The following is a 26,909-nucleotide window of genomic DNA, read 5'->3' as shown; positions in this document are numbered from 1 at the left end:
TTGAATATTTTGAAAGCAAAACATGATATTGATGACATGTCTGAAGCTGCCTATCAAGCATATCACTTGCTCCCTGTACCTACTAGTAGCTAGCAACTTGTGTGTGTGTTTTTTTACACAAAAAGCACCAAATTTAAAGTTATAAGACACTGTTTTTAGTGCAGTTTCATTTTAAAAGCTACTATTTATGAAAGCAGTAGCAATGTAATGCAGTAGACATACTGCAAAGAAATACAAGTTCAGAAAGATGTGCCACATCTTCTTAAAAAAGCTTGCATTAAAAACTGAATACATATAATCGAATTTTTGCTTGAGATACTGATAACAATTATTAATCACATGGATATTACTGTTTTATGGTATCCTGTAAAATACCATAGTTTTCTAAAGCATAATTCCAGTGTTACCAGACACTTTTGACATAGGTGCAATTAGTCGTGAGGGATGCTTGACATGCCTCGTGTCATTTTACAATATGCCTGTTAGGGAATTCCTTTCCTGCTTTTACAGTTAGTGGTCCCCTTCATCAGCTGGTACTATAAATACTCGGTACCATTTTTTTTTTAACACCGTTTTGAATTCTTTTCCTTCTGTGTTATGCTTAAGACCGTAAGGAAAGTATGAGGGTTTGCTTTGCAACTTGTGCTAGACATCACTCTGCCAATGTTTCCTACACCGATCATTTCACTGTTTTTAAGTTTCCTGAGGGCCTTTCTGAATTTTGTCATTTAATGGTCTTCTAAATCAATACTAACCTACAGTAGTTGGTCTTTCTCACACATTGCTAACGGCTTGTTTAGGGATCTAACTGTGATTTTCAGATGAATTAATCTCTGTCCATTTTCTCAGAGTGTTGGCCTCATCCACCAGCTGGACAAATGCTTTCTGGAGCCAAGCTAGTAACCTTTATTTAAGAACCCTTCATCCATTAGTTGTTCAGGGCATATTGATTGATAATAGAAAGGCATCTATACCATGTTCTCCCGTGGGTATACCAATGTCCATGAAGCAACTGGGTATCAGTTAGTGCTAGGGCTGTGGTCAGGGCAAAGGAGAAGACACCTGCAAAGCAACTGTGTGTGCAGTTTCCAGTGGGATATTGCTTAGTAAAAGAAGAATATTAGTCTAGCCTACGTTATACCAACAGGCTACATTCATATGTACATGAGAGGGGTGGGAAAAGGCATTTTCAGCTGTGTGGAGCATTTCAGAGCAGGGGGAGCAGTTGTGTCAGTATTGACGGAGCTTCACGGTTAGTGCTGGGAGGCGTCACTTGTGCTGCTGCTCATTGCTTTCCCTTCTCCTCCATCTGGAGCCTGGTTTAATATTTGCTCTTTCCAGGAGTTATTGTTGCTGTGGTGGTGCTAGATGTTGCCACTTTAGGCTTTGAATATGGAAATAACATCAGTGAAACATCCCTTTCTCTAGTCTGTAGTGCTAAACAGACTGTTCCATGGCCAAAAAGACATCCTTTTATTTGAGAGATCCAGGCATTTTTGTCAAATATCTAACTGGATAACTGCTGTAAGAATAGAAAATTACCTCTCTTAACACAACCGGTCCCATAGCATTTGAGACACACTTGAGTCTTACCGAAAAAAGCTGCTTTAGAAATGTGTCGGCTTGTGTTGCTGCCTGCGTTGGGCAGCCCGTAGGAGTCAGTCGCGGCCTGGGAGGATGCTTGTGCAAACTGCTCAGGCTGTGGGAATGCACTGTGGCCTAGACAGGGTGGTGGATCAGTTAAGTTAATCAAACACTTTGTTACAGAATGGACAAAACAAATATAGGAAAGTGATTTAATGTACTCTAAGTGTTACTGGATGCCAGAACCCAACTGATAGGTGGGGTTGCACAGACACTTGGACTGTTCATGTGAAGATGTGAGCGCAGGTGGTATTTTTACACCAAACACTTTTCCTTCTCTGCTAAATTGTACTGCAATATTTTGCCATACTAAAGTAACCCTGGAGATTTTTTTCTTTTATATCTAAAGTTGTCATAGGAATGGAAAAACCACAAACCCAAGTATAGCTTTTCTGAAACTTAGTAAGTTGGGCAAGTTTGTTCTGGAAGGAAAGCAGATCCTTTTCTTCCTCTTCTTTCTTTCCTCTAGTGACATATTTAATATGCCAAAACATATTGTAATAATTAGTTCATTGCAAGAGGAAGAAATTTGAAGATATTTTTGCAACAAGTTTCAAGATTTTTCTTGCTGCCACCAAGATTAGTGGTCAACAGTAATGGTAGCATTGGTATACTAGTTACGATAATAAATTTTGCCTGATAATTTTGGGTTTGTGCAAACAGCTAGCAAAATTCTAACCTAAAAAATATTAGACCTCTATACAACTAAAATCTGGATCTTCATTTAAATTTCCTTTTTCAGGAATTAATCTGTGGATTAATGTAACATCTTTCGTATTGCATGCTAATGAAAGGAGCAGCCTGTAAATTCTTGTAGTAGAAATTTGATTGTTCTTTGCCATCAGTTAACCTCTCTTAATAGGTGTGGAGATAATGTAAAACAAAGGATTAATAAATAAATAAAGAGAAATAAACCCCTAAAAAGCAGAAAATGGTTTTCTCATTAGGAGAAGAATGTGTGTGCTTCTGCACACAGATTTAGACATACTCAAACTAGAAACTTTCTAAGCTCTCACTCTCTCAAATTATGACAGGGCATTTTTTAGAATATAAGGCCATTTTATACAGTTTATATTTTATAGTAATACGATCTCAATCATGCTGTAATCTGTGATATCATGCACAGTGCAATCTAAGATATCTTTGGTTGAAAGAGATTTTGAGAAAAGCTAACTCTTTTGCCCTACAGAGCATCATCAGTTGGGACATTCATAGCGAAGAGCTTTGCCTGATTACCTTGATCGATATTTGTCTGGCTAATGGGGTGAAACTGGAGGGATGCAAACTTAGACTGATTATCAGAAAAAATGTGCCAGTAGCAATATCTGCCTAGAAGAGTTTTCAAAGCTGACCAATGACATCAAAAATTTCCATCATGTTTTGGTTTTTAGTACAGAGCAGAAACCTTCCAAACTTTTCAGATGCTTGCAGAAATAATCAACTTCTGAACTCCATGACAAATGTGGTTTGTGTATAAATTTAACTGTGAAAACGTTTGAGTGGCTTCAAAATTAGAGGGATGGCAAGCACATTGGACACAGTAAAACATCACTTGGAATAATTAGCATAGTGGGTACACAGCCAACAATATGTTCCTCAACCCAACAGATGTGAAGAAATACCTTAAGGAGAGGAAAAAATCAAAACAGATAACAGAAGTGTGGAAAAACTCGCCATATTAATCATACTAAAACCAGATTTTGAGCATGCTTGTGTAGGCATATATTTTTGTGTCATGGGGTCACCAAGGAGCCGGGGAGGGTTTGCTGTAGGAGGACTGAGAAAGGAGCTGGAGGTGGGCTTCAGCCTGGCCGTGGCTGTGGGTGCTCAGGTTGGTCAGGGTGCCACAGCGCTACCTGACTGGGATTGTATTTTCTGTCAATTCTGACAGTCTACATTATAGTTTCTAACTCAAATAAGATAGTACTTATTTCAATCTGGAAGTTTCTTTGGATGGCATATACGACTGAGTCACTCGCGGAGGTGAGAGCTCACCGCTGGTGATGGCGGTGCCATAGTTGGGAATGTGTGACCTTGCGTGTTGAATGTGCATTTATGAAGATTTATAAATCCTCTCTTTTCAGACTCCTGCTGAACAGGCCAAAGCTAGATTACAGCTGGTTCTTGAGGCAGCTGGTAAGTGTTGCTATTACAAGTAAAAATTATATTCTTCAAAAATGTATTTAACTTTTGTAATATCAGAAAAATGAAACCGATCAAGATAGTAATTTTATCCTTTTCTGTTTGGCAAATGCTAAGTCTTTCTCCATAGCTTGCTTCAGTTTCTGGTTAAGATGAAACTGGTGTGCATCCTCCTTGGCGCTTAGTAAATTCCTTTAAGGAGATAAAAATAAGTAATTTTTGTTTGCTGTTGGAGAACCAGTGCTCAGACTTCATGTGTTTGTCCTCTTGCTGCTGTTGCTAATGAGGCTTTTTTCTGTGCTCTCAAAAAATTGTTCTTGTTTCTTTATTTTTTAGTAATGAACTGAATTAGTGCATGTATATGTTTATTTATTTGAAGTGGTAGCAGAAATATGTAGCAAGCTTTCCAAAAGGCTCAGATCAAGAGGCTGATCTACACACTAGTTCTCTACAGGGAAAAACATTCCTATTTAGTCTAGCACTAGTAAGAAGGAAAGCAAGATGCGTATCTTTGTAACTATTTTTAATTTTGGAACCTTTAATTTCAATAACAATTGGAGAAATCCTGTAGTTTCATGGCAGGCTTAAAACTTTAAGGAAATTCTTGTCCTGTTGTACCAAAGATGAGAAGATCATTCCTTTTATCCTGCCTTTTTTGCAAATGTTGTACCTAAGTCCACATTAAAAACTCAGAGACGTACATCTTCCCAAATGGACAGGAGTTCCACTTCTTTGATTTGTTTTTGTTTTGTTTTTTCCCTAATCCAATAGTGTTCAGTACACAGCTTTGACATGCACTTTTCAGGTTTTGCCCAGTGGAAGTTGCTGTGGGTTTGTCCTGTGGTGTAACTTAGACCGAGGTCCCATTTTGCTCCTTGCCACCTTGCAGGTTGCACGCCCTCACGGTGGCATGGTGTGGCAGGACACCCCGCTCTTCACAGGGTTTGATGCAGAGGTTTTTGTCCTCTCTTTACTCAGTCTCCAAATGGTTATTTAGAAGAGCTGCATAGGTTTTGATGCACTTATACCACGTGTGTGAAAACATGACCCAAGAACCTTACACTGTGGTGGGATTGTGGTAATGATGATAAATTTATAAATGAATAATGATACTTAGATGTAACATACTGCATGTTCTTTAGGTACTTCCATTTGTCTTTAGATTATTACAATAACAATTTAATGCTCCAAAGTGGTAGTCTATGTTAAGGTTTGTAATCCTAATTAATTTCTATATCTTATTTTAATTTTGCCATTAAAAATTTGTCAGTTTGTCAGGCAAAAAGGCAAATTTTCAGTATTTCATATGCATTTTTGCATACATATTTGTCTTTAGTTAAGCTTTCATCTCTCATACATGTATTTTTAACCTATAAACAGCAATTTCCAAGAAATACCATTTTTTATTTTTTCCCCTTATGGTAAGCCTTCTGTTTTAAGGAATACCCATCTTCTCACATTGCTGACTTTTTTTTTTTCTTTTTCCAAAAATGCATCTAGCCTTTTGTATTGTATAGCTTCAAATGCATTCATTGTTCTCCATAACTTTTAATAAATCTTTGAAGCATATAATTATAAAATAGATGTGACAGCACTGACCTAAAAAAGCACAATTTGTGTATACTGCTCACATCTATCACACCTCATTTTTTAATTTAACACCTGGGAAATGTATAAAAGATACCAATGGGTTGTATATCATCATGACCTGGGTCCCAGAAATTTCTAAAAACATATAAAAGGTCTGTGACATTGTTAAATTTAAATATTCACAATTGAAGTCTGAAACCTAGATTGAAGCTGCAAGCTGTTCATAAATAACTCAAGAGAGTTAATCTCTTTGTTTCTCTTACCATCCGAAATACAGAAAGAAGTTCTTTCCTGGCTTTATTTAAGTGTTGGTAAGCTCAGGCGTTTATGAGATCATTCCCCCACCTTCTTCCCCCAGTCCTGTATTCAATCAATTAAATTGAATTTTTATTAAATTGGTGTGAGAGGAATGTTGGAAATGTTAATAATGTTGTTTCAATATCTTTTTCTGTGTTTACTCACTGCAAAATGAGCACTTTTTCACCTTTAAGTTTAAAAAAATGAAAAGAAATCTTCGTTAGACCGTTGCTGAGCAGCTTTTCAAGGAGTTTACAATCAACAGGTTAATTGTTGCTGTTGTAGCATGATGTTGTATGACTTAATTGAATGTAATGTAAATTTAAATCTGTACTTTAGTAATGATGAACAAAGCTGCTGTTTGCGTATGTAGTGTGCAATAGAGGATCCATCCCAAACTTGTGAGTTAACTTGTAGAATATCTGGCTGTACACGTTATAGGAATTGCTCCAGTCCCACCAAGTGGGGAAAAATGCTGTGCTTTATTCAAAATGTATTATCTACATTTTAATGGTTGGTAATGACACTGTACTCCTCTATGGGTTGGACAAACAAAACAGTCTTACGTTCTGCAACCACTCAAAGTTACTGACGAGTGTTGGAGAGGCGTATGGGAAGGTCCCTTCGTTGTTCATCTCTATCGACATGCTATTACGCTGGCATTTCCATTCCCCTTTCCCTGCCATTTTCATGCCATTAATATCCCATCTCCCAAGATAATACAGCATTTTCTTATATTGTCTAGATTCAAATATATTTCTTCATTTCATTCTGAAGATTTTCATATCTTACTGTACTTTGAAAGAGTTAACCTAGAGAAAATTCACTTTGCTTACGTAGCAAATTTTTTTGTTCTTAATATACTGGAAATGCCTTTGGATAAACATAACACAAATATAGCAAACAATACCTAACTGTGTAAGGGGACAACATATATTAAATGTTAATGTGCATAAACTGAAGCTAGTTTGTCTACAAAATACCAGTGTTTGCTGTAAGAGCAGTCTGACTTTAAATTCAAGCTAACGGTGGGTTTTGAAGTTTGCTTACAGCCTTTCTCAGCAATACATTTATCTAATACTTGACTTTAGAATTTGCTATCCACCATAACATCATGATGTTTCAAATTTAATTTCTTTATTTTACTGTCTAAATTTCCCTTTTGTTCAGCCCCTTCAAACGGTCTAACTTCCAATGTATCCTTTGTCAGTGCTGCTACTGTAGATTAAAGCAGCGTATCGAAAAAGGGAAGAGAGACTGGGATATAAGTTGGTCATGTACGTGTGGAAAAATTGAATGTGTGTGCTCTTGGACGTTATTTTGAGAAAATAAATTGCCCGTAAGTAATGATACAGCTTTGCAACATGTCCCTGCTGAACTGGAGAAGTTAATTTTTATCACATTTGTCTGTGCTGGAAATGATATTAGGATGTAGCTTTAGTGACTTACGTGGACTAATTAAACACAGATAAGGAGCGGTGGCAGGTAACTGCCGCGGGCTGGCTCTGTGCTGGGAATCCTGCCCTGCCGGCGCTGCCTGCCCTCTCCTCCAGCCTGTGCGTGGACACGAAGAGTCGTGCTGCCCGAGCCTGTTCGGAAGCAATTCTTTATCATTGATTACTGTCTCATATCAAACTTCTCTCAGTACCTGGAACATGTATAGAATTGAGGAAAAACTGTTTTGATGTCAGGGTTTGAGTTCAGGTACTTTCTTCAAGTTGGGCACAGGAATGTATATTCGTATGCAATACACATGCATATTTTTTAAGAGAATGCATTTGGGCTGTTGCTTTGTCAGAGAGCAGAATGTCTGAGGATATTTTGTTCAAATTTCAAAGCAGGAATTCCCAACCTTTCTCCAGGCATAGGAAATGTCAGTCCAAGAGCTGGTTGCGCTCTGCTCATGTGCGTTAGGCTAGTAAAACAGCTAACCCTGCTTTCATGCCAAGTACTGCAGACAACAGCATTAGCTACAGACAAGAGCCACTTTATAAAGGGTTTGATTTCCAAAAGAATTTAGGTACAAAAAGGTTTAGATAGTCCTTGTTTTGCTTTATTCTTCTTCTGGTGTTTCAGTGAAGTATTTACACATTAGAGTTGTCTTCTCAATCTGAAGATGTTTGTGTGTGTAATTTTTTGCTTTGCATCAGCCTATTGACATGGAAATTATGTGGCTTTATCCCTGTGGCTTTTTAAGCAAGAGAAAGTGGTGTATTGAAATACACTGGTAATGTTACGGATTTACAGAATATAGGTTTTGAAAGTGCTTTCAGTATGTCAGCTTTTCCAAGTCCTGTTCTAGTACAACAGCCATAGTTTAAAAAAGTTAACTATACGTTACTGTGTTCCCTTTGCTCTGTGCTGCTTTCTTCATCACCAGAGATGCTTGATTTGAGGGAAGGTAGGTCCAATGGCCAACTGATCAGATGCAGCCTCGGCAGGAATTGATGTTTAGTATCTTGGGAAAATCTGCTTTTAGAATCTAACTTAGATATTAATTTAGGAAAAACCAACCGATTTCTCGGAAAGCCAAAAGACAGCAAATAGTAATCCAGACTCTTTTTAATTGGATTTTTTTTTTTTCTGGTGTGTTTTTGGGATGGGAATTGGGACTTCTGGTCTCTCGTTGTGGGAGAGCTGGTAAAATAAAAAGTGTTCACCTGTGTTTGTGAGGGGAGGAGGGGAAGATGGCCATTTTTATTTGCGGGTGATATAGTACTGTCAAGTTTTGTCGCAAAGTCCTTTGTTCATGCTGGCTTTGCTATGCATGTTGTTAAAGAATTTTGTTCTTTGTTGGTGTAGATTAATGTCAGTACCTTTTTCTCATTAAGCAGGGCGATACTTGAAGATACAGAAGCATTCCACTTTAATTTTTAAGGCAACTGATTTTTTTATTTATAAAAACTGTCATTCAGGAGAATATGTTGGTCTCAGCTATAAATTTATATTTGCGCAACTTTACTTACTTACCCTTCTTAATATTGAGATACCAGAAAGCCTTTTTAGCATCCTCTAACAATATCACAGCAACTTGCCATGTTTGAGCAGATGTTAAGCAGGCAATAGTTGAATGTTAATTTTGAGAGGGTGGTATGTTTAAGCCTATCTGAAGTATGTTGCATGTGGGCCTTCCAGACTTAGCTACAATGCTTTGTCTCTTGGGAGAATTTTAAAGCTAAACCTCTTTCTTTTTGTCACTCTATATGGACTCTCTCAAGTCAGTATAAAGCAGATCATCCCTAGGCTAAAGCTCTTCAGCTTTTGTTATTGGGCTCTGTAGACCTGTAATTAGGCCTCCTGGCAGGCCTTGCAGGCCAGTTAATGGTCATATGGAGTTTCTATGAGGCAGACTGGCTTTGTATAAATCCTTCGTAGGGATACGTTTATGGGTCACTTCCTACCAGGACCGGGCTTTGTGCCGCTGCCCCACGGGCTGACAGGGAGCAGGTTCCCTTGACCATCGACAGCTCAGTTTGCGGCGCACAATCTACCCGGCTAATCCCCAGTGTAAACAGAGGATTTAGCTGAGCTTCTGTCACTTACAGTTGCCAAACCACTTGGGTGTCTGTGATTTCTTTCCCAGACTTCATTACCGAGAGACGGAGAAGCACAGAAGATTTGAACTGGGGTTTTGTGTTAAACGTTTGCTTGCTCGTATCGCTAATTTTAAGGAAAAAGTTTGTCCTGCTTCGAATCTTGCCTTGCTAAAACCCATAAGCTTAACAGAAAACATCAAAGCTTTAAAGCTGGTTAATTTGTGCTGTAAATTATTGTATGGCACCCGTGTTTTCTCATAAAGATTAAAATATGGATCAATATTGCAAAATGTAAATGTATTGATATGAAATAGCATGTGGATGTTTCAAGCTATCAATATTGTTGGCTTTGCCAAAGTAGTCTGGAAGTTTTTCTATGGTGATAAGCAGAAATTTCTTACTCTCCATATAAAGACGATGACAAAAGGCAATTGATCTGGATTTTCAAAGGTCTAGAGTTGAAATAAGTGACTGATCTATTTTTGGAATCTGCATTTCAATCTATTGCTGAAAGAGCATTCAAGAATAGAGCATTTTTGTGCAAAGGATTCTTGACAGAGTTTATTTAAAGGAAACTTAAGGACTGAGAGACTAATATGACATTAGCAATATGCAGTAAAAATTGATGAATACAAATCATAAGCATTTAACATTTATCAGGTCTGTTTGGCAGCAATTCCGAATATTGGATATTTAACTCATTATCTTTGAATTATACTATCAGATTGCTCCCTTTAATTTTGTACCAGGCATCTTTATCACATTTTACATATGCCTTAAAGAGAAAATCATTGAATATAACAAGTATTTTGGCCTTAGCTGTTGTAAAAATGCAATACGTATCGCATTTTTTTAAATCTACCCATTATAACACATGTTATTGGGGAGAAAAATCCTAATTTGCACTCAGTGCCTGATAAATAAATAGTCAAATATTCTCTACTTTCTGGTATCAAAACGGCTCATAACAGATGTGGCTGAAAGGACCACATACGTAGACTGTATGATTTTAGTCTGGTGGAACTAATAGGATCACTTGCTACTTTATAGATTCTTGCTTTTCTTTTACTTTAATAAAAACTGTTTAGTTAATAGGATGGCCTCTATTTTGCTCTTTTCTAGCTATGCAAAGTAGTAAGGCAGGCAGGTGGTAACAAGTATGAGAAATTTCCTTTTATTGGCGCTTATTTTTAAATGCCAAATTTATAAAATGTTTAAGGATTTCTCATTGTGATTATGATTTTCTTACTTTTGTTTTTGCTGTTTGTGTTCTTTTCATTGAAAACTAGGTGGCCTTAGTTTGAATTTCTAATTATGCAAACAATTTTAGAAGGATGGATAACATGTGTTGGTATATACGCACAAAGGATGAAATAATACATATAATATTTTACCTGTTTCATGGAAATTTAAAAATAGCTTTTAAAGTAATGCTTTCCCCAGAAACTGTAAGAATTTGAACTTATAACAGGCTTAAAAGTTGATGAATATTAAAAAAGAGATTAATATAATCACTATGTCGTATGCTCAGTTTGATTTAATATATTTTTATATTATCAATTTCAAACAGTTGTTTTGAGTAGTGTCTATTGACACTTTGGATAATTGAATTTTACTTCTATTTATGTAAAAATATCCATTCTGTGAGCAAAGGTGACTTATCGACCTTTTCTCTATATGACAAACATGGATGTAGGCGCTACAAATGTTTTTAAAGGTGTTTTGTGCAGCATTTCTTGAACCCCAAGCTAAGGAGAATTTGAATGAATAAGAATCTGTTCCTAATCAAAACACCACCAAACGAGCAGGACCTGGGTAGGTGTGCGTGGGCATGGGCAAGGGCAATGTCTGAGCACCCCTCCTGAAGCAGTGGCTCCCGGGGGGCCGGGCATCGATGCTGCAGGGCATCCTCCTGGGACTCCAGCACCAGGGAAGCCACAGGCACCTGGACAGGGGATGTGAAGAGCTGCATCAAATTACTGTAGCTTTTAAATAGCTTGTCCCCATCCCATTGCAGGCAACTTGGTCACTTTTGCCGCTTCCAGCGAGCATTTGTAGTTGACAGCCTCCTGCTCCCATACTCCGAGAGGGCTTTCAGGCACAGGATCCGGAGCCTGGGTTTTGTTATACCACAGGCTACAATATAGCGTGTAGCAATTACTGAAGATTAAATTTTTATCATGCTCTTTTATGGAGGACAAGCTATTAAAACATTACAGAAAAAAAAAAAAGTGGATTAAAAGAAATTTTAGGTTGGAATTCATGAAGCTCACTTTGCAAGGTTGTCCTGAGGAGACCAGAAGTATTTTCATGTTTTCAGAAATAAATCTTAGGGGAAACTGTCATTCCCGTTGCTGCTGTGGTTTCAAAAGTAGAAGCGTTAATTGCTAGTAGCCCCAAGAAACTGCCATTTGTGGTTTTTCTTCCTTAATGCCTTTCTCATTTCAATACTCTTTCTGTGTTATCTCTTCACTTTATGGCTGAGATTTGGTCAGGAATAGAAAGTTTTGCTGTTTTGCCTCTCTGTATTCCTCATGTGAGCAAGTGATACAGATAACTTGAGAATGAGACTGAAAACCTGAGAGGGAAATGAAGAGGAAGATGGGTGGAGGAACGATAAAACAATTGTTCTGAAAATGTACGCGTGAGGCATAGCTATCGCAATACACCTTCGATGATAGCTGTTTTGTTTGTTTTTTTTTTTAAATCCTAAGATAATTATTTATTTATTTGCACATGTTAAACAGCTTTAAGAATTGACTGGTAGGAGGATGGCCAACTACAGGCGGAGGTGTAGTGTTTGGCCCTGATCAAGATTCGGGCTGTCAGTAGTGACTACCAGTTTGGTTAAATGTGGCTTGTACTAAACAGAGAGGTTTTTCATCATTGGTTAATATAGGAAATAAATAAATGCGTGAAACAGTAGCATCTTGCATTTGCAAATTGCAAAAAATGAATGCAACAAGATAGATTCCCCCATCTGCAGCCTTTCTAGTTGACGTGCAGACATACATGGTGATCCTTTCATGCATACCAATTAGGATGCAAAGAGATAACAATCGAGTTTCTTGGACTGCTACTTTTACAACTACTCTTGAATGACTAAGAACAGCGAATTGCTTTTATCCAGCTATATCTGACCTGGGTGATATTTTCTCCCACTGCTCTGAAAGAGAGACTGAACATGGTGTTTATTGGGACCCAAAGTCTGTGTTCAGCTGGTTCCAATTTGAATTCTGTTCATCAGCCTAATGCCTTGTTTTGTCTGTGTTGCTCCATTAACCCCCAAAGTGAAACTGAAGTCCTGCCAGAAGATCAAGCAGAAACTTAAGGAAGAACTTAACACAGGAAGCTCATAGGGCATTTTATTCTTCTTCAGTGAATATGTCTTTCCAGCAGTTTGATCTACAGTGAATTATTTCCATTTTCTTCTGGAGTTCCTAAAAATAGCTGATACCATGGAATTCCTTTGGAGATTGCTCAACAAAAAAAAAAAAATGTTGTCAGCTTGTTGTTATAGTTACGAATTATTGCTTTAAAGTGTTTATTAACACCATCTTAAATCCAGCCTGTCATAGGCAGACAAGAACCTTGATTTCTGTTGCATCCAGATTTTGGAGAGGGCATCAGGTGCTTAAGGCAATCCAGAAATCTTCTGAGTATCTTTTTATTCTCTTCCTCCTATAGGATCACTGTACATAAAACTTTGGTTTCATCCACTAAAACAAATCAAAAAAATTCTGCATCTTTTCCCAAGAATTTTGTATGCTCATTAGTATGGTTACATACCTCTATTTCCCATTCGCAGATTTTTCTACTCAGCCTCATCCTAGGCTTTTTAAGCTTTGTACTAGCAAGATCACAACAGAATCAGGTGTTCTTTAGTAAAGAAAATGTTCATGATTTTTTCCTTGTATTCCAGGAGTCTAGACATGAATAGAAGATTTAATTTTCAAGAATATGATTTGCATCGTACATAGACTAATGAAAAACTAGTTTGAATAAAATGATGAATGGTCCTGGTCTCTATTTTGATAAGTAAGCTTTATGGTTATTTCGTAACAAAACATTTGGTGTCTGAAGGATTCAAGAAGAGATGTCGCTGTAAGAAGAGGAAGGCTGGTGGTTCTTTCAGTCTCTACAAAACTGCAAACCCGGGTGGGAATTTTGATCTGTCGTGAGTCTGCACCAGTCTGTGAGGTTTGTTATTGTTCCCTGCCTCAGTTCTTTCAAAGGTAAATAAACTGGAATGACGCTTGTGAAATGTCCCAAATCACGATGGGTACAAGTTACTCCCAGGGAGATTCCGATTGGACACGAGAGGTAGATTGTTCACAATGAGAACAGTCAATCATTGGAATAATCTCCCCAGGGAGGTGGTTGACTCCGCTACGCTGAACATGTTTAAGACTCAGCTGGACAGGGTGCTGGGCCATCTCATCTAGATTGTGCAAATTCTTGCCTAGAAAGGTTGGACCAGATGATCCTTGAGGTCCCTTCCAACCTGGTATTCTATGCTTCTATGATCCAAGTAGGCTGTGCAGTCCGTTTCTCTCTGCTGCCATCTGACATACTGAATACTCTGTCTTTCTTGTGTTGTAGAGTAAAAGGTTGTGTAGCTTTCCATAGCTCCAGAAAAGGGTAATCTTTTCCGGACTTCAGGGTTCTCAGTGAGCTCATCCTTTCCATAGGGATCTGAACATTTATTGTTCCATCTATACTCCTGTCCCCATGCTCTACAGATTAGTTCACAACTCTTGATTGGTGAAATGTTTAAATTTTTTTTGTTTTCATCTGCTCAGTTCTGCTCAGACTGTATCACTGTGGCAGATGCACATCCTCAGGTTAGAGTGATTCCTCAAAAGTTTTCATAGTATATCCTTCTGCTGTAGGTACATGTTTGAAGATGGGAGATTTTATCCTATTTGTGAAAATTAGCTAATTTAGGAAAGCCATCTAATTATGGAGTTAGTGAACCCAGTTTCTAGGTCAACTGCTGATTCCTACTCAGCAGATTTCTGTGTCAAAAACCATTTAGTTGATGACATTGGTAGAAAGAGCACTTTCAAACAAACTCTGAGCAATATAAAAATTAAAAGATTAAAAAAAAATCAATAAAATGTATATTGGAATAAATGTATGGTAGCTAATTTTTATATTGTGTGTTTTATGATAGCTGCAGGTATTTTAAGATAATTTCAGAAAGATGCAGAAAGTATTTGAACTCACCTGGACAGTCTACACCAATGAGTTTCGTAACCATGCACAAGTGCTTCTTATACAACTGGATGTTAAATACAGTTCTTTATATGTTACTTGCTCCTAATTTGTTGGCAAAGATATATAATCTCATTAGAGTACTAAAAAAATACTACTTTCTGCATGAAAAGCGACAACTATATAAAAAAAGAGTCATTACTCCAAGTAATTACTTCTTTAACGTATTAATGGTCTTGTCCTTACAGAGTATGTGATTTTGAAGTGCAGCTGTTTGGTGTCATTGGTGAGCAAAGTAAACACTTGATTAATAATAATAATTCAACTTCATTTTCATGATTGCTGAAAAAATACGGAATTCTAATTAAACAAATTTGAGTAGATAATAAAATGTGTTTGAAACAAAATAATTCACTTTTGCAGTGTATAATACCATTGTATTGGTGTCTAAAAGCCATTCACTTCATGAACCTCCTTTAGGTTCTTAGAAGAGATTAAAAAAATGCTTTGAACCATTTCTGTAGAATGTATACTTTTTCTAGTTTAAGACGCCAATGAGTAGCTGCTAATTTAGGGATGCCACAATGTAGAACAGAGCCTATAAGTAAACTTTACAGTTGCTTTATTAGTTAATGAACATTTATTGCCTTTAGAAATAATTCTAAAGCTTTTAGAATTTCTGTTTTTTCTTAGATTCTTATCTGAGACCATTTTTTTTGTGCTACCGAGAAACAAAAGTTTCTCAGGCTTACATTATAACTAACGGGTTTTCAGTAATGTTATAGCATATGGTATGCGTGATTTTGATGCAAATATGTGTGCTAATTATGTGCAGACGAATCTTTCAGTCCTGCTATTGATCTTAAGTCAAAGACAATTTTTCAGTTAGCTTAAGTTTTATATCAATTCATATTTAGCAACTTTGCCCAGTAATTTAATTATACACTGTTTTGACTGCAGAAACCATATGTGGTTGTGTGGCTAGTTTCTGTTTAAGCGTGCCTTTTGGGAAATGTTATGTCTTAATATTGATAGCAAAATATTTATTTCTCATCTTTTACCCAATCTGTCACGCCATCTTCTCTGTATAGATGCCTGCTTTGGTATGTGGTCATTAAAGCATTAGCCAGAATGTGTGCCCCTAAGATATGTTATGACAGTATACCCTGTAAATCTTTGGATGTTTACCACCCTTCAGTTTAGATTTTCTACAAGTGAAACTGGAGAGCGTTTGGCTGGATTTTATAGCATGCATGCCCAGAAAAAGGCTTTAAAGTGCTCGATCTGCTCAGCACACTGGCTCTGGCTGGTGGGCACGAATTGCATGTTTAAATGTTTAGGGCCCCTCCGTCTAATTTCCAGATGTGAAGTGTGCCAGAATCTCTCACTCAGCTTGCTGAAGGGAGAAATAAGTGAAAAAGAAATAAAATGTCCTTGCTCCTTCTCACTGTCATGACGGTGCGTCCTGCAAGTTTCCCATTGTGGAGGTAATTATAGGAGGCCTTGCTCATGCTCCAGCTGGTAGGCATTTCCAAGGCACTTATAATTTAATAGATAAATACTCCCTATCTGTCAATGGATTTTAGATCACAGTGCCCTTTTGAGGTAGAGCAACCATTTTAGGGAGGTTCAATGACTTACCAACAGTGATGGGTAGTCTGTGACGGAGCAGGAATGAAGCCTGTGTCCCAGAATTTGGTCTCGTGTGACCATGTCATCCTCCTTAGCTCCAGACTGAGATTAGAAGTTGTAATTAGTAATTAGTGCCCTATCTCCTGTTATTTTTTCACCTGGGAGAGAACTTCAGGGTTGTCCAGAAATACACATTGCTATGCGTGAAGCAAACATACCTGAACTGCAGATACAGAATTAATTATCATTATAGTATTTAAGTATATACTCATAGAAAAAGGCAGACTTTCAATCAAAAATGAATATTTCTGTTTGTCAGTGCTACTGCACAAAATGCCCTAAGTTTAGGAGCCAGATATTGATGGAGTTAATATTGATGCTGTACAGCACAGCCCCTTCTGTCTCAGAATCCCAGTTGAAACGAAATGCCTTTACATCCAACGGTCTTGCTTTAAGCAGCTTTAAATACTACCAGTGCCTGCTGCCTGTCAGCTAAACCTCCTGGGTACTTCTGTGAGTTTGTCTTTAGAGGGTTTAGACAACTTGTTTGGTTTGCACGGAGCGGAGGAACCCGAAGGCGTCCCTGCCGAGAGACGGTCTTTCGGTTGTAGGATGTCATCAGAGGGAATCCTTCTTTTGTACTGCTCCTAGGTGGCTGTAAGGTACAGTTAGAAGTGGTGCTGGAAAGCTTGTGTGCTTGCAAGGGTCTGCACGCTGTGGTTCAAACTTGGACACAAGTGCAGCCCTAAGGGTCTGGGGACTGGTCTGAGCTGGGGCATTGGTCCTGCGACAGCTTGGGACCGCAAGGCAGCTGGGGCAGCAAGCTGGCTCGCCCAGGTGGCATTGGGCAGGAGGAGCAAGCTGAGATCTGGTCATTGCGTGCGTGGCTGAAGTCGGTGGGCAGCGGGCAGCTCAGCTTGAGCGTGGTGTCTTTAAGGATGTCGGTGGCGGCTCCTCCTGAACACAGCCCCAGTTCTTGCAAACAAACTTTGAAAAACTTCTTTTGCGCAGTAACAAAGTGCAGAATTATTCCTGAACGCTAATGGCGTGCAGAAATACAGGCGGGTTTAAAAGTCTTACAGCCTGGAAAAGACAGCAGGAACTTGTGAATCTTGGTATATGCAGGTCCGCGGGCCTTTTTTCCTCTTAGTTCACCGTCAATTCTGCTAAGCTCGCTTGCCTACTTGTTGAAGATGTTAAATTGCATCGTTTTTGTGAAATATTTCACAGCAAGCGGAAATCAAAACCTGTCATTTTTGTGCTTTTCACATTCATCCTGTCAGGAAAACCTGAAATACAAGCACATTGCTCTGAATTCTGAGTACGGTCATCCAGCATCTGAAGGTCTTGTTTCATGCCTACATGATCTTCTTGTAAATCATATATATTAATTTTTTCACTTGAACCAAGAATAGTATTTAATGTGGGTAATAAAATTCTTGTTTTACAGTTATTGAAAGAATATTTATCACAACTTTATTAAATGAGGAGAACTAAGTGTGCCATTTTCTCCAAGTGGTTTCGTTTGCTCATGTTTTCTTTGTTGACCCAAATGAATGAAATTAGAACAAACAATCTCCGAGTCATTTGTAATCAAGAGCTGATTAATGGAGTTTGGTTTCATAGCCATTATTCATTCAAGAACACCTGATATCTTTCCCATAAACAAATTGTGTTTGTCCAAATTAAGAAATTAAATGAAGCATTTGATGAGTTTATGATTGACCCTTCTAACTCTGAGCCCATTAGTCAATGTCGTTATCATACAAAACTGTTTGACTAATGTGCTGTCTGAAGAAGCATGTGGATTTATTATGATTTCTGATTAATGCATGCTGCAAGCCAAACTACTAGATTGTAATAATTTTTTGATTTTCATTTTAGCCGTCGCTGAAGATTTTCATCTGTGATGAAATGCATTTGTGTCCCATTAGATTTAGAGATGATTATGAGGTGTCGACTGAATAAATCTTAAAATACAGTAGTGGATGTTTTGCAGAGACTTTGTTTTTTCCCAGCAGTGCAGTTGTGTTAGGCTTTTTATAAGGATGACCACCTATCATTTAATAGGAGCTTCTGTGTTAAGAGGAGTTCTCATACTTACGAGACTACCAGTAAGAATTTCTATTAAAATAGGCATTATTGGTTTTATTGTTCATACTTTTTTGGTTTATGAAATTTTAATATCTGTATTTTTTAAAAAAAAATGTACCGAGGGTATTAGGTTACTTTGGTTATTTTGAAAGGGTTTTATATGACAATATTTTCTGTGTATAATAATGCCTTGAAAAGCAGACTTTAAACTTCTGTAATAATATGGCTTTATCTTTTAAAATGCTATAAATACTATTATTTTGAGAGGTTTTTTTCCAGTTTTAGCTATCTAAAAAGATTTTTTTTTTTTTAATTTGCTCTTTAAAATGTAATTAATTATGTGCTCTGTAAAAAAGGGTAGAACAAGTATTCACTTAATTCCTTGGAAAACAGATATCTTCAACAATCCATGCTTTCTCAGTATTTTGAGAAACTTTTTTTTTTTTTAAATATGGGACATTATGAAAATGCAGTCTTTGGAGACAAAATTGTTTCCTTGCCAAGACAATTTCTTTTTTTCTTAAATGTAAAAAGCATACATGTTGTATGTCTAACTTAAATGGTAATGCTCTTTCTGGTTCGTTTGGATGTTTGCAGCACAGCCAGGAACTTTATCTGGTGTTTCACTTCTTTGTTTCTAGGCCACCGTTCCATATTGCTTCATTTTGGGGGGAGGAAGTCGTACTCTGTGATCTTCACAATTCACGGCTAACACTACTGGCATTCATTGCATACCACTACCTGTAGATATCAGAATCTATTTACGTTTTTAATTTTAAATGGAAAAGCATGCAAATGTACTTGGAGAAAAAAAATATAAAAATGTGTCAGAAGTGTGGAGAAAAGTAAAAAATGGGCATAAAGATTGTTTTTGCAGAAGAAATAATATGTCTCTTTCTTTAGACAAATGGAGTTGCTTCCATACATGCCAAATCAGACAGTAATATGCCTAATCATACCAAACTGATAATAGGAGTTAGAACCAGAATAAACTTAGAACAGGGTGGGAGGGTTGCTGTGGTAGGATATTGTCTGTCCTGGCAACGAAACGCACTTTTACCCTCTAACAGCACCCTAGTTAACTCATTCAAAAGAATTGTTTCAAAGATTGAATACAGCTCCAGTCTCTCAGCTACTTCAAGTAGTATATTACATGTATTAATAATTTTATCTAAAGACAAATGAGTATTTTCCCTTTGAAAAAAATTACCTGCTAGCTAGAAGTCTCGCATGGTCTACTCTGAGAGCTTTGCATAATAACAATTGAAGAGTGCATTCAGAGAGTTTATTAAAAAAAAAAAAATCTCCCAAATACGTGATGAATGAACTTACACTAACTGCCTAGAGCTATATTTGCCTGTAGCATTTAAAACTCCTAATTCCTTGTCTGGTGTTTAGCTGTGTAGGGAGACCTGAACAAGCACCGGCAATCTTCTTTTGATCCTAAACCAAAGAGTGTGAAAGGGAGACAGATACTGAGATGTGAGTTAAAACATCACCCTGCATGCTTTTTAAGAACAGTTAAATGATAAAATGGTAGAGACAGTGTTTATTATTTACTTGAAGAGTGTATTGGCAGATATAAACCATATATATATGTATATGCACACAGAGGTATATATGTATTTCTCTAGCCTTCTTTTTTAAAATGAAAAGCTAGACTTTCATTTAACGCTCTTCCAAATGTGAATCAATATGCAAAAGCAAGGAAAGTTCATACTGACTTAAATTTGCAGACAACGATTTCAGCCATGTTGCCACAAGCTTATTAAAGAACTGCACTGTGATACATGGAAAAGGGCAAAATGGTATCTTTAATAAAAGGCAAGAGTAAAACTTGTGTCCTTTGCCATATCACTTGTATTGGTTACCCTAGCAAGAAAAAAAAAAAGTATTTCAAAACACAACTAATGTGAACAATCAAATATGTATGCTTTTATGTCGGATTCTCCTTTTAATTTCCTTTCTGTTGCTCTTCTCTATGGCTACAGTGTAATTTATTATTTAAGGTTTCTGGGCAGGCTTCTTTGTTTAAGCCATCATGTATCCCTTATGTTGTTAAAATACCCAATGAAACAATTTAATCGGAGTATTGTCTTAAAGGTTTTGAACGTTTTATGCTGTTGATCTTAAGCCCTTGGAGAGTCTTCTCTGAAAAACGTTAATGATTTTATAATGGTAAGGCTCTTTGAGCAAGATGAAATTGAGATTCCGTTGCTATCAACTCAAGGCAAGAAAATATGAAGGGAAGACTCCATCGTGGGTTTCTCAGTTCTTTATGAAACAAGGGTTATTCACATTTACATTGTAAAAGAACAAGTATTTGAAACCCTGAACTGGTCCTGCGTGAGCCAAGCAGCCGAGTGCAGAGCTCCATAGGAATGGAGCTGTGTTCAGGCTGAGGGTCGTTCACTATAGTCAGCGGAGATTAAATAAAGTGTCAGTTATGTTGTTATGTATTTATACAACACTGGAGCAGAGGTGGAAGGGAGCTATGTCTATATTTGCTTATGTTATCAAGGTTTTTAATAGAAAGAACTTGCCCTGAAACTGATAATAGTTGAACCTATGCCTAGTAGCTTACTTCATTGAAAATGCAGCGCTATAAATAGTATTCTTAGCAACGTTTCTGTTAATTAGTGTGTCAATATGAAAATATGAAATATGAGCCGTTGCTTTTTGGAAGTACGCAGCAAAATTTCATTCCTGGAAATTGTTTCTGCTGTTCTCACTCGCGTTGACATACCCATCTGCAACTCTGGTCTTGGCTCCTGCGTATTCCTAACTTGCGGTAATACTTTGTTTCTGCATTTTCTGGTTTGAAGAGTAGGTAAAACTAAGGTGGGAAAGGAAATAAGCTTGTCTTAATGTACACCCATTTTTATGTGCTCTAGATCTCATGCTTTAAGAATTTCACTCGGGCAGAGAACAGACTGGAAAGGCTTCGAGAGAAATCCTCCTTTCTCGCAGCTTTTGTGCCCAGCCTTGCCCAGTTTGATTAAAACCTACAGAAAGTTCAGCTTTGTTTTTCAGTTCTGGGCTTAAGCCTCCTCAGAGAAGAAATGTGAGGGAATTTATGGTGTGCATATGTCCCCAGTAATCTCTCTTTCATAGGTTAACAGCTTGAGCAAACTTCGGCATGATTTCATGTGGACATGTTGCATCCCAGATGCTCTTGCAAATGTGGGGGACAGTAGAGCTCCTTAAAGAGAAGATCCCCTAACATATTTCACAGAGACAAAATATCTCTCCTTGTCCTGATCTTCAGAAATGGCCATGCATAGATAATTTATGTCTCTCCTCAAAGCAAAATAGAGTAAACAAAACCCAGAAAAATCAACTGAAGCACACCAAAGCATGTAAAATTTTAGCCCAAACAGTTCAGTGAAGTTGCAATAAACAGGTTCGAACAGTCGAATAATCCTAATAGGATGTCGTGCTGTCATCGTCCTACAGTATATTAAGTTGTTCATTCTGGGCTATATTATAGAAGTGATTCCCTGTGGGTGGTGGTCAAATTATTTTCTATGAAACATAAATTTACCCAGAATAATTTTTTACTCACTGTGTAGGGAAACCGGCAGTACTTCTGTTTCATGTGTCTTCCTTCTTCTCCTGCCTTCTTCTCTGAAACACCTGCCTTTATCAAAATCTATCATGATTGTTTCAAAACTGGTCATATTAATCTGCTGAAGCTGATGGTGTAGCGTCCTCCGCTCCTGGAGAAAATGTGCAAATCAGTTGTCTTTCTGTCAATGTTATGCCTGGCAAAGGAAATCTCTAGACTTCAATGAAAGAACTGAGGTTGTTATGAATGATACTTGGAACTGATGACATCTCCTAGTAAACCTCTGACTGACCGACTTAGGCTTCAGCAATGATGTTGGCAAGTGTTTCAGTAAGGGAATGTATTTTTTTTTCCTTTAGCTGTAAAAATGAACTTGAGAATAGCCTGTGCTCCTTTGCCTTGGCAGTACCTTTAGTACTTAATGATGTCTCAAGTCTCAATTTAAAATACCTTGTCCAGATGTTTGATGTTGAGTTGAAATGTTGGTTTGCCCAGTCCAGCATTTCTAAACAGGCAGTAGTTCGCTACTTTTGTTCCTGCTGTAGCTGTATACATACTTCTGTTGATGGGACTTTCAAGCGACAAAAAGTCAAAGGGCATTTTGCAATTCTCATCGGCCTGCGGTGGAGCTCCGTCCATGAAAGGACGTACTTTTAAAGCATGTCCTGTAGTGCTGAACTACATTTTGGTTGTTACAGCATGGCAGACGATGAGAGGTGCTGGTTTTCTGGCTTTTTCTGGCATCTAGAATTTCAGCTTGCACAATACATCTGCTTTAAGTTACTATGACTGTTGAATAATCCCTCCACACACTTCTTTTTGTCTGTAGTGGGCACATTAGAAACAAATTCACTCCTCAACTTATTTTTCTTCTAAACCATGCTTTCTGGTTGAAGATTGGAAGGTTAAGGATATTGTGGATACAATAGTACCACTATTATAAGCATTTGAAGAGAGATGACTGGAAAGTTTTTGTGGTTTGTTTTTTCCCCTCCACTTTCTCCTTCATTTTTCAGTTTGCTCGCAGTTTAAGTTTTCATTATAATAAGCATCTTTTTTCATAGCTATTGTTGAAGTAAAAAATTAATGTTGTGTTACTTTATTGAAACAAATTATGCTTAAAGTATGAACATTAAACATATGCATTTGTAATGTATGCATTAAATACATGTATCTTATAAAATGCCTTTAACCGTTAACATACATTCTGAAAACCTTATAGTAGACCTTGTTGCAACCTAGACCAGAAACGTGATTCTTCAGGTGTTCATGTAGATGTATATGCAGGGCAGCAGATTTACCTGAGGTGAGGGCCAGGCCACAAAATTACTGCAGCTTCTGGAGTTATTTGTGGACCAACAGAAGTGCAGAGGAGAGAGATTTTTGTTTACTTCTGTTATTGTTCCCTGTCTTTCTCAGCTGTGTGTTTGAGACAAATTCTAATCAAGTTTGCCACCAAAATCCAAATTCAGATGATGGCAAACCCATTAGATGGTGGGATCAAGCAGCAGAATGACCTGAAGCAACAGAAGCAAGGGCTGCAGGCAGCAGGGGAACCTTCCTGCTGCCCAGGTACGCTACTGCGGTGGCTCTGCTCTGCTCCGCTCCAATAATGGATCAAGATAATTAAGGAATATTATCTTTTGGGCTGTACTGTTGCCAGGTTTTTGCTGCAGTGTGTCTGTACAGATAGACTTTTTAAAAGCTTATTAAACAGGCTTATTCGTAGCATTTTTAGTGGCGAGAAATGTACTTTTCTGAATGAAGCTGCCGCGCGTGCCCTTTCCCTGCGCTGTGCTTCTGCACAGAGGGCGCGTTGCCGGCACCAATTAGTTGTCATTAGAGCTTGCTTGGTGGCCCCGGCTGGCTGCACCTCATCTGTGCCTTTAAGCTGTACGTTATTGACGTTTTATTCAAAGACGCAGCCTAGAAACAGATGATAAAATGTGCTGTGCTCTTCAGCAGATAAATTTACAGTATTCAGCTGTTTGTAGGTGATTATGCAGGGCTGCAACAAAATAAAGCCTAAAGCATCATATTAGCTCTGCTGTTTATATGGGTGCTAATACACTTTGAATAAAACCCTCAATTACTAAGCACTTTTGAGTCCTGACAAGACAGTCCCATGACGTTAATGGTATCTTTATAACCTTTTTAACTTCTTGTTTCTCTGACAGAGCACTACAATAACAGCAATGGTTTCGCCCTTGGCAAGCAAAAACTCATTTTGAGAGCATAATAAGTATTTACTATTTAGATAGCTGGCAATAAAATTTCTCTGAATGAGATTTTACTGAGAAAATACAAACTGATTAAATTACTTTCTTTAATGGACTGGTGAAGCATGTAATAATAGTTTGTTGAAGCAGCAAGTCTAATGTTTAGCTTTTTTCTTTGTTGTTGTTGTTATTTTTGAAAACACAAACCCATTCTTTTTCCAAGTAGAAATTTTCACTGGAAAACTTATGCCAGCTTTTCCATCCAAGTCACAAGATATTTTTTCATCTCTAGAAGTAGATAATAATCTCAAATGTTGACAACCAGTATTACAGTGGCAAAGAGTTTTGAGAATCCCTAAATATTCTTAGAGAGAATTACTATCATCTGGCACTAAGGTATGTGCAGAAACATGTGGAATGTGATGTCAGCTTATATCTTAAAAATAGATATTTCTTGGAAAGCCTTGGAGCATGCACTGCATCTCAAAGCAGAACATTTTGTAGAACAAAACTAGTTTAATAGCTGGGTATGTTCCAACAGAAGGCTATTTCCCAGGTGATGTGGAATATTTATGAGATTAAGAAAAAAGTCCTTTTGAGAACGTGTACTAAAACACACTCAGTTATTTTAAAATATTTGGGTTTATTATATTTCTAAACTAATGTCCCACTAAATAAAATCAGAAAAAGAAAGATTATACTAAAAGAGCAGGTTTTTCAGATCCCGCAAAGTGAGGAAAATGTGTACTTGTAAAACTGATTTGCAAACACTTACCTACATTCTAACTAAAATGAGCTGGCTGCGTATATTAAATAGGTAATATCATCCTGATTCATGTTTTGAGCAGTATTTCTTTTTAAGTCTGTATCAGTGATGGACTCTGCAGCTCATGAAAACCAAGATGCTCAGTACAAATTTTGGAAATCCATAAACACTGTGTATATACTAGACCACCAGTTTCACTGTTTTCATTGCCAGTCAGAGAATTCCATGTTCTCGCTATAATAAAATTTATTGAAATGGGATCCAGAGTATCATGCTCTTATGTTAAATATATCTGAATATGCATATCTTACAAACACCAATTTACAGGCTTTCATTGTCTGTGAAACCCCTGGCACTGACATGCATTTTTTTTTTTTTCTGACATTTTGTAATTCCAGAAAATCTGTGTTCTTGGCATTGGGAAGTACCAGGGATACTACCTAACATTATTAGTATAACACTGGAAGAAGAAAGAGGATAATATTTCTTTTCCTTTTTAAACATCAGTCACTGTATGGAGCTGCTGCAATGTGAAAACAAATTCATAATCTACACTGTATTTGATTTAAAAAGAAAAAAAAACCAACAACTTTTGCTTTCCCCAGTTCAATAACTCCCTTGAAATGTGTTTTTTATACCACGTAGCTCATACAGTACTACATGGGCTTATAAATTGAAATCTCACTTTTTTTGGACATACCAGACTAGATGACTGATGGCTGTATCTATTTGCCATAAAATTTTAATTATGAAATAGTTATGAATCACTGCACTCGCTTTTTAAAGTGTTAAAAAATGATGGCTTTGTTGTTTATTAAACTTGTGAGGGTAGAGGAAGAAAATGGAAAAGAATTTGAGTCGGTGTGGGCTGGATTCTGACCTCAGATGTTTACTTAGGTGCACCATCAGAAAGTTGAGATGCAACCTTAGAGCTGGTTTTACAGACATACAGACAGCACCTTCCCTCGCTGACAGCCCTGCTCCTGCAAAGATTGACAAATACTATTAATTTTGTTAGTTTACCAATCCTGTGGGTGTTCAGTATAGCACTTTACAATTGTGACATCCTTAGGGAATGGGGCTTTAGCGACTGTCGCCAGAGGAATGGTGGTGCAGCCCTCTCCCTTTGTCCCCGCAGGACACGAGCATGAAAATGAGCTCAACGTGTTCACAGATGAATACAAAATTTTTTAAAAATTAGATGAAATAACTAGAGTTGTGCAGAATTTTTGATATCCATTGCAATTAATGTAACGTGGTTTACATTATCGAAGTGTCAGGTTTTGTTAACGACTACAATATCAGTATATTTAAACGCAAAAATCCCCTTAGCACCATCACAGCACTTGATATTTCCCAATTTTTCAGCTTTTAGGCTGCAAACGTGTGCAACTGCACCTCATTTATTGGGCATGTGCAGGTATTACTTTAAATGTCTCCCACTTTGAATTTTTCTTTCTTAAAATGAGATTTATTTTTTTCCCTTTGGCTTGGGAGCCCGACTGTCAGGGGCAGGGCTTTTACATGGAGACAGAGTAACAGATTGAAGTGGTTTCAGGGCTTTAATCCCTTGGTAAATTAGCCAGCAGGCTCGCCTTTTCATGGATGTGCTAAACAACAGGTTGATGCCATTTGGGCATTAGCAAGGAGAACCACCTGAGGGAATAGGAAATGAATGAGGAGAGATGTGGCATGGAGGCAGCGCGTGCCTATTAGCGCGCTGCCGACTCCTGCCAGAGAGAAGTAATAAGGCTAAATGAGTTTTTAAAGGACAAAGTTGGGGGATTATATAGTCGTTTATAATTTGGTTCATGTGTAATTGATCCTGGTAACAGGAAACATCCACATTGCACTGTAAACTTAAAACAAAAAATTAAAACATTCAAATACTTACACTTTTTATTATAATGTCATGAGTATTTTCTCATTTTTCTTTATTGTGTACGTGAAATTTGCATATGAGAGTATATGCTATATGCAGATATTCATATTTAAACATTTGTGGTCACTAGCTGATGAAAAGAAACTTTACTTGAGATGAAGATAAATATTTCCTTATGTTTATACGATAAGTTTGTTTGTATTAAAAGTAGGTCTGGAATCAAAACAAACTTCACTGTTCATTTAACATAGTTAAATATTTTTTTTTGTCTCAGTTAAAAAAGTGGATGTGTGCTGCTGTTTATGGGTTTTAAAAATTTATT

General features: G+C 37.4%; 1 protein-coding gene across 2 annotated transcripts in view; it reads left to right on the top strand.

Annotated features, from left to right (window-relative positions):
* Positions 1–26,909, top strand: part of RSRC1 (arginine and serine rich coiled-coil 1) — a 176,065-nt gene that overhangs the window by 91,435 nt on the left and 57,721 nt on the right. For both annotated transcript variants that reach the window (XM_087740338.1, XM_087740337.1), the window contains one exon: positions 3,729–3,780. In XM_087740338.1, the coding sequence (XP_087596464.1) occupies positions 3,729–3,780 (52 nt within the window). The remainder of the gene's footprint in view (positions 1–3,728; positions 3,781–26,909) is intronic.

The sequence above is a fragment of the Nipponia nippon genome, unplaced genomic scaffold (assembly GCF_047370975.1).
Source record: "Nipponia nippon isolate SJK-2023a ecotype South Korea unplaced genomic scaffold, ASM4737097v1 scaffold_7, whole genome shotgun sequence".
In the NCBI taxonomy this organism is placed as follows: Eukaryota; Metazoa; Chordata; class Aves; order Pelecaniformes; family Threskiornithidae; genus Nipponia; species Nipponia nippon.
Note: the sequence above shows the minus strand (reverse complement) of the source record. Positions and strands in the feature narration are given on the sequence as shown.